The sequence below is a fragment of the Mastigoproctus giganteus genome, chromosome 4 (genome assembly GCF_048544385.1).
Source record: "Mastigoproctus giganteus isolate SK-2022 chromosome 4, ASM4854438v1, whole genome shotgun sequence".
NCBI classification, from domain to species: Eukaryota; Metazoa; Arthropoda; class Arachnida; order Uropygi; family Thelyphonidae; genus Mastigoproctus; species Mastigoproctus giganteus.
Window position 1 is genome coordinate 103,672,622 of NC_143578.1, and position 18,242 is coordinate 103,690,863.

Here is an 18,242-nt window from a genome sequence, read left to right on the forward strand (position 1 = left end):
CACGTGTTCAAACTGTTTTGAAAGCGAGAGCAGGAATTACAGAAGCCAATTCGGAAGAACAGTGCCCGTGGAAGTATCTGTACAAAAGGCATGCAGCAGAAACAGTAAGTCTAAGAGACAGAGAGTGGAGAGACTCAGTTATAGATGAGTCATTAATTACCCTCTTCTGAATGGAATCTAGAAGCCTGAGAGAGGTTTTGTGGGCACCCAACAATGTGCTATAATCAGCAAAACTATGGACAGAATTTCCGGTCAGTGGAAGAAGGTCATTAATATACAAGAGAAAAAGAGTGGGGAAAAGAACTGAGCCTTGGGGGACACCAGCATTAGTGGAGAAGTTAAAAGACAGAGAGCCATCTACCATCAGCCTCAGTGAGCAGTCAGAGAGAAAACTGGATAACCAATTACAAAAAACAGTTGACAAACCATAAGATGGAAGCTTGTTTAGAAGACCTTTACGCCAAATACAATCGAAAGCCATTTGAGATGTCAAGAGCAACTGCTTGTGTTTCACCAAACTTTTCCATTGAATTTGTCCATAAATGGGTAACATAAGCCAGAATATCACCAGTGGATCAACACCGATGGAATCCATACTGGTGATTGTTGATCAGACAGAAGGATTCTAGTTAGTTTAAAAGTTGGCAGTTAATTCATTTCTCCATTACTTTAGAAAGAGTAGTGGTAATTGCAATGGGATGATAATTGAATGGGAGGGATTTGTCACCCTTTTTAGGAACTGGCTGGATATGAGCAAATTTCCAAGCAGAAGGAAAAACACATTTGGAATAAGAGAGTGAAAAAAGACGGCAAAGAATAGGAGTAAGTTCAGGAGCACAGGTTTTGAGAACAAGTGGAGAAATACCATCGGGACCTGGAGCTTTCTTTGCATCAAGATTCGTCAAAATCCTTCTGACATACTTTTGACGGAAGACCACAGGAGGCATTGAATGGAGCGTGTTGGGAATGGTGGGAGGTGTTTACCAAGATCATTAATACATGAGTTGGAAGAAAAATGGGATGCTAGCAAGTCAACTTTATCCTTGGCAACAGAAGTGTTGAATTAAAGTGGCAACAGAACCATCTGGTTTGGACAGAGGTGGGAGCAGAGATGGGCAAAAGTTGTGGCCAATAGCTTTGGCAAGAGACCAGAATGCCCGGCTACCATTAGGGCAAGAAGCAAGTTTTCTACTCTTGGCCTGTTCAAACTCTAGTTTATACTGATTAATAACAGCTTTATAATTGTTGTGAGCTTTGGCGTAGGCAGAAAATGAAACTTCTCTTGAACAGCCTTAGCACATTTATTGGAAAACCAAGGTTTAGATAAAGGACAACATTTTAAAGTGGAGTGTGGGATAAAGGATTCCATTCCTGCAAAAATAATTTCACTGACACAATCTGAGCAAACGTTGACATCAGAAGTTTTGAAACAGTAATCTGATGAAGGAAAAGAAGAAAAGAAGTCTCACAGGTTATCCCATTTTGCATTCTTGTAATGTCAAACAACACAAGGTTGGGAATAGCCATGAGATAAAGGTTCCATTGGAGAAGAGACAATCACCAAGTTGTGATCTGAAGTGCCTAAAGGACCTCTCACTTCGACCGTGTACTTAGAAGGGCTGTTTGTGAGAAAAAGATCAAGTGTGTTGGCTGTATGATTAGGATTGTCCTGTATTCTTGTAGGTAAATGAACAATCTGTGCAAGGTCATTAGTAATTGCAAAAGCCTCAGCATCTCGACCAGCTGGGTCGGTTGACTAGAAAACGGAAGCCAGCTGGAGTTGTGAACATTAAAATCATCAAGGAAATTTACCTCACTGTTAGCAAAGTTGGATTGGAGAAAGTCAAGTTGCAAAGAGAGGAAGTCGAAGAGCTCCAAGTGATTAGTGGATTTCGGAGAACAGTAGAGACAACAGATGAATTTGACGTAATGAGGTAGAGCGATTTTAAGCTAGAGAAGGTCGAAGAGAGGAGATTCCAAATTGCCAAGTCTCTGACCGGAAATATCAGAATGGACATATGCACAAGTACCACCTTTGAGGCGAAAGGAATCATACAGCAAATAATGGGCATCTGAGATGAGCAGTAGTTGAAGCAACAGGTAATTGAGATTCTGTCAGAAAAAGTACATGGGGTTTGGCAGACTGCAAGTGGAAATGGACATCGTTGAGATTAGAATTGAGACCACGTATATTTGTGAAATGAATTAGGAAGTGTTTGAGAGGTTTACATCTTTTCGCAGATAAGCTTGCTCTATTAGTTTGACAATTCGTGGTGTATTCAATAGTAAGAAAAAGTGGGTGGGACATGCTGTATGAAGTAATGAAATTTTTGGAAATGATATACCCAGATCCTTGACATAACGTGGCCTTGACAATGCCCCCCCCCGCATACACACTCGGACTCCCTCCAGTCACTGTCTGGCAGAGTACAGGTATCAAGATTATACACTAGCTGATCCGGAAGCCTCCTAGAGAGTTACCAATAGGTTCGGTCCGGTGTACTAACTAGCGGCCGGCCCGCGAACACCGTTTTAGAGCTGTACCCTTGAAATGTAAAGAATATTGGATCTCGCCACGATGTTCACCATAATTTCAAAAGTCATCAATCATACTGCATGATGGAAGAGATGGGGGACGGGCTGATCGGAACTTAGTTCTAGAGACTAAACGTGGGTTCCACCACTTCAAGCCTCCAATAAGCAAAGTGGTGGTATTGCACCGGTTGATGAGAGTCATCTACCACCTAGTCATCTACCACTTATCACACTACACTAAACTTTCACAAAAGAATTTAAAATAAGCACCTTAAAACCATATTTATAAACTATTTAGCAAGTGCACATATAAAAGCAACAATCACTATGATTGTTTTTGACAGTAATGGCAGTGAGCTACTGCAACAGGATCTAGAAAACTTGGGCAGATGGGCTGGGAAGTGGCAACTGAAGTTTAACTTTGCGTTTTTCAAAGTATTGCATATGGGTAAAAGTATCTGCAGAGAAACGTATCAACTGTTTGGTACTACACTTAGGGTGGTAGAAAATGAAAAAGATCTGTGAGTAATTGTGCAATCAGATATGAAGTTTTTTGAGCAATGCAGACAGGCTGCCAGAGCAGGTCATGGGGTTTTGTCAATGATATGCAGGAATTTTGATAGTAGGGAAAAGGAAGTGATTATCCCTTCATACAAGGCAATGGCCAGGCCACGCCTTGAACCTGAGGGGGCAGAAATTCAAATTGAGGAAAGGCAGTTGTAGAATAGGTGTGTGGAAATTTGCCTTTATTCAGCAGGTGGTTAATTGATGGCAGAAACTTTCATTTGTCCTTGTGAAAGTTGGTAGCCTAAATAAATTGAAGGAGGAACTGGACAAACTTTTGGAGGGAATGGATGTGTGAAATTATTATTTATTATTTTTTTTTTGGCTGATGCTACATAAGCTCATGCACTTGCTTTCTTGCACCACATGCCTCCATTACTATTACTACTACTATCACAGCTACACATCAGTGTGTAACATATTAGGCTTAACTTAATCACATACTAATTGTGTGATAATTAACAGATATATCTGGAATTTTCAGTGGCAAAATCAAAGAAAAAATTTCAAAAACAGCTATTAGGAATTTCAGCTATGTGGATGGAGTAGATGAGGCACAAATTGCTGAAATGTCTGGGATAAAATCAATCCAGCGTGACTGACTCAGAGTTAAATGTAAAGTTGAGGAAATAAAAGTTATTCACCTTAATTTGACAATTTTAGCGAAATACTCATATTTATGTTGACTTATATGCAAGTAAAGTATTACGGAATAAATTAAATATTAAAAGGAGGATAATATTAAAAGTTAGATTTTGATTAGTGAAACAAAATAATTTGTGTGATGTAGAGTTAGCATTTAGTTATTTTATAAATTTTCAGATATCCTGATATCAGATATTCTATTTATTACACTACTATTAACAAAATTATTAGGACCAGCAAACCAAATCATACCTCCTTATCTTCAACAAACAACAGAAGCAATCGCTGACGAGGTACAAATGAAACGGTTCTCATATCTGCACCTACATTAGATGTTGAAACTGAAGAGCCACCTAAAGGTGCTGAAAGAGGAGCAGAAACACCAAAAGTTGAACTAGAAATGCTATTTGCTGAAGGTGATGTAGGCGTCGATTCATGATGCTTCTCTTGACCCGAGGAACAAATGTGGAGATGAAAGCGCTGAAAAGTCTTGTGACCTAGAGAAGTAAATAATGAAACTACATCAAGTGAACACAAGCATTATTAAGACTATATAAAAGAGGGAAAAGAAAGCTATATATATACAATGACATTTCTCTGTAATGAGCAAGAGGTTGTACTACTGATCATGTTATATTTCAAAACATCTAGTTATTTATTAAATAGTAAGTCTAGACTAACAGTTAATTCATTCCAAAGAATTCTACCAAGCTGAAACCTGTGCAAGTCCAATAATGGTCAAATGCAATATATATTTTGACATATACATTCATTTCAATGAATGTTAAACCTAAAAAAGTAAAAATTATAAAAAAAAGTAAAGTGAAAATTTATTTGGTATATACATACAGCTGAATAGGCGGCTCAGTTATATCGATATAGTATGACATTACAGTTGCAACTTCATATCATAAAAAAACTGTCCCATCTTAATATATGGGTGTGGTTGTCAAACAGTGGTTACAAAAGCAATTAGTAAAGAAAAGCCCTATAAACTTTGAAATTTTTTTTTTTTACTCAAGACAAAAAAAATAATTTTTTTTCAGTTTCAACTACATCACTTTTTCAAAATTGAAAAAGTGATGATGTAGTTGAGACTGTATTCTATAAGCAAGATGTAACATATGGATGGTCCCAGTAATAGGAATGCTGCCTATTATTTGTTTGCATAAGATACCAAGACTGTTTAAAAGACATGACTGATTTGATTACATGTAGGAATTATCAACTGACTCATATGCTTGAAAGGAGCCAGCTCAAGCAGCGAGAAAATACATTTCTTCACACTTTTTTTGAAAATCAATTGAAGTATAAAAATCGCAAGTTATTATTGCAAGATATATTTTTCCAAAACCCACTTACTTTTTGGAACAGATTCCAAATATGCTGAAAAATCTGTTAGACCCATATAAGCCCTCCACTGATTAAGATTCCTTCCAACTACAATAAAAGTCCTTGGACTTCCAGGTAATAATTTCACTTCATCCTTTTTCTGAGATAACTAACAAAAATATAAATTTATATATCAGTTTGAATATAAACAAAAAATAAAACAGGGAATTACTTCAAACAGATTTCGATATAATGTACAGTATTACCAATATAATGAATATATTCAATACAGTCAATGTTTCAAATCTGACAATCCATTATGTAGTGCCAGCCAATATTTGGCTGTTTAGGAAAATGGGAGAGTCCAATAAAACATTGAAAAATAAGAAAATTTGTTCTCTTATTTCTCGATTGCTATTGTTGTTTTTAAAGAACATCAGCATCTTAAGTGATATTGTACTAGTGTATTACTAGTAGCAATAGTGGCAAATGATGCAAGACAGCAAGCTTATAAAGCATCAGCAAAAAACAAAAAAAGTCCATACAAGTATATTCTCAGGATGATTTGCTTGTGTGGGCTGAAAAATGCAGAATAACTAATTGGGAGCTACTGTCTTCATTTGAGACCAGCTAACTACACCCCTAACTGCATGGGATATAGAACAGTTTTACAGATTGTGTAGTGTAGCACTGGGGATTTGCTCCGATTCTGTGTTGTGATTGGAATGTAATACAAATCAGTAAAGGCAAGATAATGTGTGTATTTTGTAGTTTGTGCAGTGTAGTATTGGGTTACATTGTTCATCTGGCCACTTAGCCTTGAGGCTCATGGAACACCACTGATCCCTAATTTTCATCCTTGATGTGGGTAGCTGGGCCAATAAGAATGGACTCAAACTTTGGCACTGCCTGAGTTTACTAGGGAGTGCAAAAAAATAAGTTTTTATTGGAAAGGAGCATGGAGATTTCAGTGGAGGATAGGTGAAGGGTAAGCGGGTAGAAGATAGGAAGACTTCCATCCACCATCCACAGGGGGAAACGTTAAGAGCAGTGGAAAGTATTTAGGGTGGTAGACCCAACCAGGTGAAAATTTGGGAAGTGAAATGGGCAATGCCCTAGGATTGGAAAAAAAAGGGGGGGGGACAAAGGCCAGAGTGCCCTATGTGGGTGTTTAGTCGCCACCTGGCTACTTGTCAGAGGCACCTGACATTCCCACGCTTGTCAGACCAGGTGAAACCAGGGCCAGCATCCCAAGCCACACTGCCTAACAATAGGAATCAGCATGCCATTAACAAAGGAAGTGGGGGAATTCCAAAATAGTTGTTCCCCCAACTGCAGACATGATCGGGGGGGGGGGGTCTCCTGTTATCCATGAGGTCCACAACAGATACACACCTATAGCACCTACATATGAACAATATGTTTCATAAATTTTTTTCCTCACATACATCAGGGTGCTTATATAAAGACAAATACTTAGCATTTATACCACCATTTGCCTCCTTTTACTCATTCTTACATACAGGCTACACAACTGCACCCTGAATATGAAACATGCACAATTTCGAGAATTTTTTTTGATAACTCACATAGTTATAAAAACAAAAAATTCATACTATAAGTTATAAAAACAAAAAATTCATACTATAAATACACATCTTAGCATGCAGTGGGATTATTATTATTATTTATTTATTTTTTTAAGCTAAGGTCACTGAGACTCAGCAGTCATACATGGGGAATCACACATGGTTAGAGAGTTGTCCCATCAATGTGCAGAGCCCATCATTCACACTTGCATGTGGTCACCAATGGGACTCTAACTCAGACCCTGCCAAGCAGTGACAAGGAGCAAAACCCACTATACTGTCAAGAGGACTCATACTAGCCATTCACCAAAGCAGCATTTTAAAGATGATGGTGCTGAATGGGGATCTTGCCTAAGAGCCACAAAAGCCACAGAACCACAAAAGCCATGATTCAATGACAATAAGCATGTTAGGTATAATTGCAACTGCAATTTGTAAAGTGATGGATTACTCAGAGTTTTTGAATTTGACAATTCATAGAGTAAAGCATTAGAAGTTTATGATTCAATAAATGTGTTTTAGAACTTTTTAGATTGTCATTCAAAAATAACACTGACAACAGTAACTTTCACCATTATGCCACCAAAAAAAAATTAAGTGGTGCAAAGAGCTGTGCCATTCATAATGCATATATGGGTAATAATCTACTACAGAAGAGGTTGTACCATCAAAGGCATTTGCCATTGGGGACTCTGATGAAACAATCATGAAACTTTCGCTTTTCCTTTTAAAAAAATACTGCACTATACATGGTATATTTTGGAAGGAGGAAAATAAAAAGTTTTGCTGTATTAAATAAAAGTAAAGGTGCACATCAGATGATTAGCTACAGGCATCAATAATTTCCCCATCCAAAATACGTATCACCATACATAGTATGGTACACTTGGAACAGGAATTAAATAATTTATTTTAAGTGTGTTGCATAATTAAAAAAAAAAAAAAAAAATTTAAATATATATATATATATTTTTTTTTAATATAAACCCCAAACACAAGAGGTATTAGAACATATAATACTTAGTATCGTGCTTGGGTTGGAGGTTGAGAAGATGAAAGAAGATATTTGTTGACATTGGACTTGAACTTCTGTAGATTGTAATTTTCAGGAAATACGTATGAAGGAAGGTTGTTCCAGAAAACGGCAGTTGAATGAATAAATGAGGAAGATGAAAAGTTGGTTCTGTGGGTTTGAAGTTGGACAGTAAATGGATGTTGGCTGGTGGCGGCACGTGTTCGGACTGTTTTGAAAGAGAGAGCGGAAATTATAGAAGCCAATTCAGAAGAACAGTGCCCATGGAAGTATCTGTAGAAGAGGCATGCAGCAGAAACAGTACGTCTATGAGACAGCGAGTGGAGGGACTCTGTTAGAGATGAATCATTATTTAACCTAACTGCCCTCTTCTGATTGGAATCAAGAAGCCTGAGAGAGGTTTTGGGGGCATCACCCCAGTTGTGGGAACAATATTCCATGGCAGGGTGGATTTGCGATATACACAGAGTAAGCAGTTGTTTGGAAGAAAAGTAAAGTTGACAGCGAAAGAGAAAACCAAGTTTTTTAGATGCAAAAGAAGCAATATTTGTAATGTGCTTGTGCCAAGAAAGATTAGAAGTCAGGGTAATCCCCGAAAAGAGATATATTATTTTGCCTAGAAATCGGAGTGTCACTAAAGATAAGCATAGGAGCAGAAGAATCTTTTTTGTGAGATATAAGACAAGATTGAGTTTTAGAAGGGTTGAAATCAACTAAGTTGTCTTTGCCCCACTGGAGTATTACCCGAAGATCGGCATTTAAGGAATTGGTAGCAGATTTTCAAGAAGTTGAAGCTGAATGAGCAGGACAAGGTTTCTCAAAATGGAATGTGGAATGCAATGTGTTATCATCAGCAAAACTATGGATAGGATTTCCAGTCAATGGAAGAAGGTCATTAATATACAAGAGGAAAAGAGTGGGGGAAAGAACTGAACCTTGGGGGACACTGGCATCAGTGGAGAAGTTAGAAGACAGAGAGCCATCTACCATCACCCTCAGTGAGCGATCAGAGAGAAAACTGGATAGCCAATTACTAAAAACAGTTGGCAAACCATAAGATGGAAACTTGTTTAGAAGACTTTTATGCCAAACACGATCGAAAGCCTTTGAGATGTCAAGAGCAACTACTTGTGTTTCACCGAACCTTTCCATTGAATTTGTCCATAAATGGGTAACATAAGCCAGAATATCACCAGTGGATCGACACTGAAGGAATCCATACTGGTGATCGTTGATCAGACGGAAGGTTTCTAGGTAGTTTAAGAGTTGGCAGTTGATATGAGCAAATTTCCAAGCAGAAGGAAAAACACCTTTGGATAAGAAAGTGAAAAAAGGCGGCAAAGAATAGGAGTAAGTTCAGGAGCACAGGTTTTGAGAACAAGTGGAGAAATACCATCAGGACCTGAAGCTTTCTTCGCATCAAGATTCGTCAAAATCCTTCTGACATCCTTTTGACGGAAGACCACAGGAGGCATTGAATGGAGCGTGTTGGGAATGGTGGGAGGTGTTTTACCAAGATCATTAATACATGAGTTGCAAGAAAAATCAGATGCTAGCAGGTCAGCTTTATCCTTGGCTGAAGTGACAACAGAACCATCTGGTTTGGACAGAGGTGGGAGCAGAGATGGGCAAAAGTTGTGGCCAATAGCTTTGGCAAGAGACCAGAATGCCCGGTTACCATTAGGGCAAGAAGCAAGTTTTCTACTCTTGGCCTGTTCAAACTCTAGTTTATACTGATTAATAACAGCTTTACAATTGTTGTGAGCTTTGGCGTAGGCAGAAAATGAAACTTCTCTTGAACAGCCTTAGCACATTTATTGGAAAACCAAGGTTTAGATAAAGGACAACATTTTAAAGTGGAGTGTGGGATAAAGGATTCCATTCCTGCAAAAATAATTTCACTGACACAATCTGAGCAAACGTTGACATCAGAAGTTTTGAAACAGTAATCCAACCAAGGAAAAGAAGAAAAGAAGTCTCACAGGTTATCCCATTTTGCATTCTTGTAATGTCAAACAACACAAGGTTGGGAATAGCCATGAGATAAAGGTTCCATTGGAGAAGAGACAATCACCAAGTTGTGATCTGAAGTGCCTAAAGGACCTCTCACTTCGACCGTGTACTTAGAAGGGCTGTTTGTGAGAAAAAGATCAAGTGTGTTGGCTGTATGATTAGGATTGTCCTGTATTCTTGTAGGTAAATGAACAATCTGTGCAAGGTCATTAGTAATTGCAAAAGCCTCAGCATCTCGACCAGCTGGGTCGGTTGACTAGAAAACGGAAGCCAGCTGGAGTTGTGAACATTAAAATCATCAAGGAAATTTACCTCACTGTTAGCAAAGTTGGATTGGAGAAAGTCAAGTTGCAAAGAGAGGAAGTCGAAGAGTTCCAAATGATTAGTGGAGTTGGGAGAACGGTAGAGACAACAGATGAATTTGACACTGAGGTAGAGCGATTTTAAGCCAGAGAAGGTCGAAGAGAGGAGATTCCAAATTGCCAAGTCTCTGACAGGGAATATCAGAACGAACATATGCACAAGTACCACCTTTGAGACGAAAGGAATTATATAGTGAATAATTTGCGCAACTGAGATGAGAAGTGGTTGAATCAACCAATAACTGAGATTCTGTCAGAAAAAAGTACATGGGGTTTGGCAGACTGCAAGTGGAAATGCACATTTGTGATTGAGATTAGAATTGAGACCACGTATATTTGTGAAATGAATTAGGAAGTGCTTTGGAGGTTTAGATCTTTTCGCAGATAAGCTTGCTCTATTAGTTTGACAACCCTCAACAAAAAAGAGGGTGTAAGGTGGCTATGCCCAGTTGGAAGATGGGCAAGAATGCCCTCTTTTATTTATTTTTTTTTAAATATCTTGCATTCACTAGAGACCCAAGCTGCTATTTCAGGTTTAATTTGACATATTTATTCATATCTTCCTTGTGTATGCCAGAATGGCCGCCGTTATACTCCGGAAAGTCAATGCATGATCAGCATAGTCAACGTATGGACTAAAATACCCCGGTGATGTTAACTTAGAGGCTCTGTTGATTTTACTGCACATTGGAAAAATTGTTTCTCTTGATTCTAATATAGCTTAGAATCTAGCAAAAGCAAATATCTGATCCCAAAAGGGAGTAGTGCATTTTGCAAAATCAATACAGAACTGGAACTTGCAGGCTATGCTGGCTTATACAGCATAGCCTGCAAGGCATTCATGGTGTCTATGTATATCATACACTTAGAATAAAGCATGGTTTGAATATGAGTTAGTGCAAGTTCTTTAGCATGTATGCCTGCTGTGTACATGCTACACTCAAGAGGAATTTGATGTGATATGATGCTGTCAGGGAAACCGCTGCAGATCCTATAGAAGATTTGGACATTGACCACGGTATAGATAGGCAGGAAATCAGAATACTGAGTTCAGTGTATAGTATGAAGCTGCTGATGGTGTAGTCCACTTTTCCCAGTTCTTCAGAGAGAAGTCTCAGGCAGCAGAATGGATCCTCCATGGCAGAAGGATTTTCACAGATCTGGGAGCAACAATGTATACTGACATGTTAAATTTATGAAGATCTCTTGGATACTGAGGCCAGATGGTTGATTAGTTCTCAGATGAGCAATATAAAGTTCTTCCCAGCATGGTATAAAACACAAGGTCATATAGGGAGATTAGGCAAAGATTTTAATTTGATTGCATAATGCAAAATATCTGCAGATGGCAAAGTGATGGGGACAGTTCATTGGCATCAACATATAAACTTTGTATAGGAATTATATGAAAGGCACCAGTAGTGATGTGAATTGCACATTGGTGAATTAGGTCAAGTCAATAGAGGGCACTGGTCCTGGCTAAACATGCACCTGAGCACCATAATCTAATTTAGACTCAATCATCATATGATATAAATGAAGTAAAGTGCACTGGTCCTCATTTGGTAACCTCAGTGAGCGGAGGATGATAACACCTTTGAAGCATTTCATCTGTAATTGGCATGCTTGAGAAAGGTAAATTTTCCATCAAATATAATCCCCAAGAATTTAACTTCATATTTAACTGGGATAAAATTTCTTTCCAAAGCATGAGTCCTGGATTGAAAAGAAGGCTGAGTTTATGTCAGAAGTGGACATAAATGACTTTTTGTGATGAAAAGTTGAATTATTGTTAGCTAACACCCATTTACTGGGGTTTTCCTGTTGCAACTGTCTTTAAATTACTCTCATACTGCAAGATTAACAGAATGTGCTGAAGTCAACAACAGAGAGATCATTGGAAAGAAATCACTGATGTGATGAAGTTTATTTTGATAGTAAAGAGAGTTACATTTAATATAGAGCTTTGAAGAACCCATTTCTCTTGATGGAAGGGGGGGGTGAGAAAGGGAAGATCTGATTCAAGCTTGAAATGTCACCTCAGAACAAAGTTATATACATCGCATCTTCTAAAATTTCTAATATACATCATATCTTTTTTCTTGGTATCACAAAAAAGTAGTGTTTGGACACCAGAAAGAAAGACATTACAAACTTATGTTTCAAGTCTGATTAGCTCATTTTCTTCTGAGTACCACAACAATTGAGTGTGATCATATTCATATACAGCCACTTCCCGACTTACAGAAATTTGACTTTACATAAGTTGTTGCCGGCCGGTGAAAACTTAAATAAATGGAAATATATTTTGCATCCCGTAGGAATAAATGGAGATACCATGAAAATATCGTAATGTGAACCCAATAACACTTTTTTTTTTTTTTTTTTTTTTTTTTGGTAATTCGTTCCAAGACTTCGGAAGTTGAAATTTTGGCTATATAACTAAGCTATTTATCCCTCTAAAAGGTCATTTTTATAATGGAAATTGCACTAAACTTTCATCATTATCATATGTTCCCATTATAAGAATCAATTTTGAATGCCTTTGTGATATTCTTCTAAAACACATTTCTGGAGGTCACTACCATTCATCAAGAGGAGTGTTTCCATTTCCAATGGGTTTCCTTAGCCTAAAAGTTTTTTCTTGTTAGGAATTTCTTCCCGCCATAAAGTGCAGTTCAAGGTGTCTTGGTTGGTTAAGCCTCGGGCTGTCATGCACTCCCGTACTCCATCCATCCATGTCCTCCTAGGTCTTCCTCTTCTCCTTCTTCCAGGAGGTATCCATTCCAGGACAGCCTTTGGATATCTGTTTTACATGTCCTTACCATGTTAGACACTTTTCTTTGATGGTGTCAATAATAGTCTTTTTCACTTCCATTTTTTCCCTTATGTCTTCAATCCGTTTTCTTTCTCTTCTAGAAGTTCCTGCTGAACGTCTCCAAAAATCCTTTTCTGTGGAGAGCAATTTGTTTTCCGCTTGCCTATTCAATGTCCAGGTTTCCGCTCCATACAATAGAAGACTTTGTACAATCGTTTGAAATATAAGTTTCTTTGTTTTATTTAGGATATTTTTGCTCCACAGAACAGAGTTTAACATGCCGATAGCCTTTCTGCCATCTGTAATTCTCTCATTGATCTCTGCTTGGGATGATCCATCACTTTGTAAGATTGATCCCAAATATTTGAATTTATCGACTTGTTTGATTTTAAAACCTGCAATATTTAGAACGTGTCCTGGCCCCGAAGACAACATTTCAGTCTTGCTAAAACTGATTTTTAGACCCCATTGTTTATATTCCTCAAACAGTTGACGACATCCATACTTTGCAGCTTCTAAGTCTTGTGCTATCACCACCTGATCATCTGCAAAAAGTAAATTGTGAATGTAGGTGTTCTTATTAATCTGCAAAAAGTAAATTGTGAATGTAGGTGTTCTTATTAATCGGCAATCCCATTTTATTACATTTTTTTGACCAGGATCTTAGGCAGATGTCAATATAAATTTTGAAAAGTGTTGGTGACATGCAACAACCTTGTAATAAGTCTTTTGAAGTGTGGAATTCAGGTGAAAAAGCTGATCCCACTTTAATTCTGCATCTATTATTCCTGTAAATTTTCTTAATAATGTTAATCAGTTGTCCAACAATATTTGCCTTTTTCAGTGCTTCCCATAAGAGTTTTCTTGGACCACTGTCATATGCCTTTTCAAGGTCAATGAAAATCATAAAGATTTTTTCCCTTTTGATTGGCATTTTTCAAGGATCTGTCATACTGTTGAGATATGATCTATACATGACCTCCCAGCTGAAAAATCACTTTGTTCTTCTGATACCTCGATTCGGGCTTCTAAATGGTTCCTGATCCATTTTCCAAGGATCTTTAACAGTGGGTTCAGGATGCATATTCCTCTGTAATTTGAACAGCTTTTCCGATCGCCCTTCTTATAAATTGATGTAATATATCCTGTTATCATTTCTTTCGGTATTTCTTCTCCTCTCAGTATACTATTTAACAGTTTTTGTATCAGAACAGCCACTCCTCTTTCTCCATATTTCAGAAGTTCCATGTAAACTCCTCCAGGTCCAGGTGATTTGCCATTCCTTCCTGCCTTTAGCAGGAGTTCCACTTCCCTAACAGAAACTTTTAAGCCCGAGTCTTCTACACCAAAATCTTCCATCGTCTTGAACTCTTCCCGGTCTTCTTTTAAAAGTCCTTCATAGTACTCCATCCAGTCTTACAAAGTATTAATTGCAAACCAGCATTGTGTTTATTCTGTTTTCTCAAGTCTTTAAGGACTTTCCACGATTCCGCTGATTGCTTGAAGCCCAATTTGCGCATTTCCGATTGGCTACTTTCTTTTTTTCAACATAAATGTTCCTATATGCATCATTCCTATCACCCAGCCATTTCTGATATGCAAGTTTCTTTTCCTCTACAGCAGCTCTTACTTTCTCTGTAATCCAGATCTTTTTTGTTCCTTGGCTCTTCTTTTTGCTTAGGATTTCATGAGCTATTTTTTTTAACAGTATTTTTTAAATATTCGTAGATTTTTTCAGTATTACCTTTTATCTCTATGTTAATTGCAGCATCCAGTCTCTGGGTGAAGTTGTTTCTAATGCTGTTGTCCTGGAGTAGGTCAATGTTAAATTGATCCACTTGTAACATTTCTCCTTCCCTGCATTGTTGGTTGTCCACACATATTTTCTTAATCTAGTTCCACCTCAGTGTTGTTTTAACAAGAAAATGGTCAGATCCACATTCAGCTCTTCTATAAACTCTGACATCTTTCAATACATATGTCCCTGAATGTTTTGAAATAATGTAATATATAACTCTAATTTGTCTTGTCTTCTGTGACCCAAGTATATTTATGGATATCCTTGTGTTGGAAAAATGTGTTGTTTATTCTCAAGTCGAACTGTTCACAAAGATTGCATAATCTATCTCTGTTGTCATTCCTCTCTTTCTCTCCGAATCTTCCAATAACTTTGCTATTTTGTTCAGTTCCTACTCTTGCATTGAAATCTCCCATTAGAAATATCTCTTTGTTCTTAGGAATTTTTTCTATTAGTTCTCTCAGATCCTCCCAAAAATCATCCTTCAAGGTATCGGCGCTGTCATTAGTCGGGGCATATATTCCCAAAATACATATTTCTCTCCCATACATTTTCAGTTCCAATGAGATCATTCTTTCATTAATAAATTGCCAGTTTTTGATGTTGTGTCTCAATTTCTTTTTAACAGCAGAAACTCCTGCTCTTGCTCTTTCACTCTTATCAACTCCACTCCAAAAATGGTAGTATTGTCCCATTATTTCCTCTCCACATCCCTTTTTCTTTGTCTCTGATAGCAAGATGATGTCTAACTTGAATTTTTGCAGTTCATCCAAAAGAAAGTTTCTTTTAGTTGAAAGGCCTTGAATATTCCAGCATCCCAAAATCATAGTCCTTTTCCGTTTGCCAAGTCGTTTCCGAAAGTGCAGTCCATTTTCATTTTCACTTGTAGGTCGTTTAGCATTTGTGTATTTTTTACACTGAACGAGGAGCTAGCCCGTTGCAGCAACCCCCAACCTGGAGGGCTGGGGTATCTCTCTCTCTCTTAGTCTGGCCCCTACCCTTTGACCTGTCCGGCTTGGGAGGCCCTATCAGTAGCTAAGCTACCGCCGACTTAGCTCTCCGGGTCATCGGGACACGCAAGCCCCCCCGCTGCGACAAGCTGGAGAATATAATCGGGGGAGAGGCCACTACCAAATTGTTTTTACTGTTTTAAGGTCACTACCAAAGAACAATAAAAACAATTTGCACTTTCCTGTTTATTGGGCTTTTCTTTTAGTGCATCTAATTATAAATAGGTAGTAAACTCAATCTTATTACATTTGCAATAATCCCGACAACTGGAATTGAGTTGGTTTTTATGTTATTATGGTGAAATGAGTTTCCCTTAACTGAAATCTTCAATCATATTAAAAACATAAATAAATTTTCAGAATCTTCTCTTCATTCCTATTTACTTATTACAATGGTGAAGGGAACAGGACCAATGAAAAGTGCAAGTACTGGGAGTGCTAGGAAACGAAACAAAATTGATTTAGAAATGAAGATGATTAATTAAGAAGTACGAAGCAGGACAAAGTTTGTCATCTATTGCATGGAATTAGGTCTCACTGCTTCAACAGTGAATACTATTTTAAGGGACAGTGCACGTATAAAAGAAATGTAAAAGGATCAACGCATTTCAGATCAATAGTGATCACAAAACATCATTCAGGTGCTATATCGAAGATGGAAAAGCTAATAATAATACGGATGGAAAATCGGATTCAGAAGCAAGTGCCCCTGAATCTAACGGCCATTCAAGCAAGAAGTATTTATGAAGATAACAATAAGTACTGCAACCCCCAAGCCAAGTTCGTGGCAAGCAACGGGTGGTTTAATAGGTTCAAGCATTGCACTGGTTTCCAAAACATTAAATTATGCAGTGAAGTCGCCAGTGCTGATTCTGAAGCTGCAGAGAAATTTTGTGATGTGTTTTGAAAAAAAAAAAAAAAAACCTAAATCTCAACTTCCGCTGCGCTGTGCTTATCGGTTAGAGAGTTAATTCTGTTAATAAAAGGTAAAACTCACTGATGTTATATCTGTCTCCTCTCTCTTTTTGTAATTTTATAATTTTGAAATTTTGTACACTTTTGTAATATTTCCTGCGCATGAGATAAAAAAAATGAATAATTCTATTTACATGTTCGTCAAACATCTCTTTTTTGCTTCTATCAAAGTCAGCGCACATAGCTGCGAGTGCAGAATTTCCCTAAATGCTTATTCAGGGGAAATTCCAACTTACGTAGCATACAGCCATTCCCTGATTAACCCGTACGTTAATCGGGGAATGGCTGTATTCTAGCACTTTACACAAACAACTATGGGTCAGTAACTGCTTGAGATCTGTGGGTCATGTCCTGACTTGAAAATGCTACAACTGTCTTGTGTGAGGAGTTCAAGGATTGCCTTTAATAAATATTTGGTTGAACAACAAAAGAAAATGATCTACAGCTGCTCTCGAAAGATGTTTTAGGATTTTGTAGTGCATGATGTCTGGTTCAACAGCAGTTGCCTTGGAAAGGGAAAGAGCTAACTGTAGCTCTTCTTTACTGGGATGGTTGATATTCCTCAAGTATCTTTAAAGCAAAATTGATCCCATGGTTTTTGACCCTCATTTTTCTAGTTTTATTCCAGACAACTTTAGAACTGGTTGACTAGGCTAGGATGATGCAAAATCATCCGTCACCCTAATCTGTACACTAGCGTACACCCCATACGTCCAAATTCAATTATGATAAAATTCAACCACGTTATTATCCATATTTGGCCTTTCCAATTCTAGCATTATCTCCTTTTTTTTTTTTTTTTTCTTTTATTACATAGGCCCTAGCGGCTAAATGGCCAAATGAACTACGATACAAAACACTACACTTACACAATATCCATACACTTCACTTTTGAATCTCTGGCCATTCCAGCAAACTGGTACACCTACAATGAAAACAACGTGGAGATGTAGGAACTGCTGGTGCCATTTGAAACTAAACACACTTTACACTTTACCTGTGAGGAGATAAAGGTGGGTAAGTTGACCAAGTCGCACTCTGGTTAAGATTACTTCCTCTATTCTGTTTACAAGAAGCTGGAGGACCATAATTGCGGTTCAGGTTTTATTTGGCAGAGTTTATTATGTGTTTGGGCTTGCTCGCTGATGGAACTTATCTTGACAATGTGATTATTCTCTGTTGGATGGATGCTTAACAGCATAGTCCATACATTCATTTCCTGAGATCCCAGCATGTCCTGGGATCCAACAGAAAATAACCACTTGCTGGAGTTCTTGGATATGCATCAGTTTGGATTTTATGAATTTTATTAAAGGGTGTGTTTGAGAAGAAATATTCTGTAAAGCTATAAGTGCACTCTGGGAGTCCATATATATTGTGCTTTTTTTTGGATGGATAGATGGAGAATATTTACGATACGAAACTCTAGCGCTGCTCACTTGGTAAACAGACAGTAGGTGTTATCGGTCTGGAGCAGAAGTCGAGAACAATATACTGACTGACAGGTAGGCTTGGTAAACAATGAAATGATTGGTGGTGGGTGTGACAGACAACAAGCTAATGTGCAG

At 37.8% G+C, this 18,242-nt stretch overlaps 1 protein-coding gene across 1 annotated transcript in view; it reads right to left on the minus strand.

The window, feature by feature from the left end:
- LOC150086960 (KICSTOR complex protein SZT2-like) overlaps nucleotides 1-18,242 on the minus strand; it is a 1,378,951-nt gene that overhangs the window by 315,567 nt on the left and 1,045,142 nt on the right. Inside the window, exons 49-50 of the mRNA XM_090372336.1 lie at nucleotides 5,107-5,245; nucleotides 3,997-4,241 (exon numbers count right to left, since the gene is read on the minus strand). Coding sequence (XP_090228462.1) covers nucleotides 3,997-4,241; nucleotides 5,107-5,245 — 384 coding nt within the window. The remainder of the gene's footprint in view (nucleotides 1-3,996; nucleotides 4,242-5,106; nucleotides 5,246-18,242) is intronic.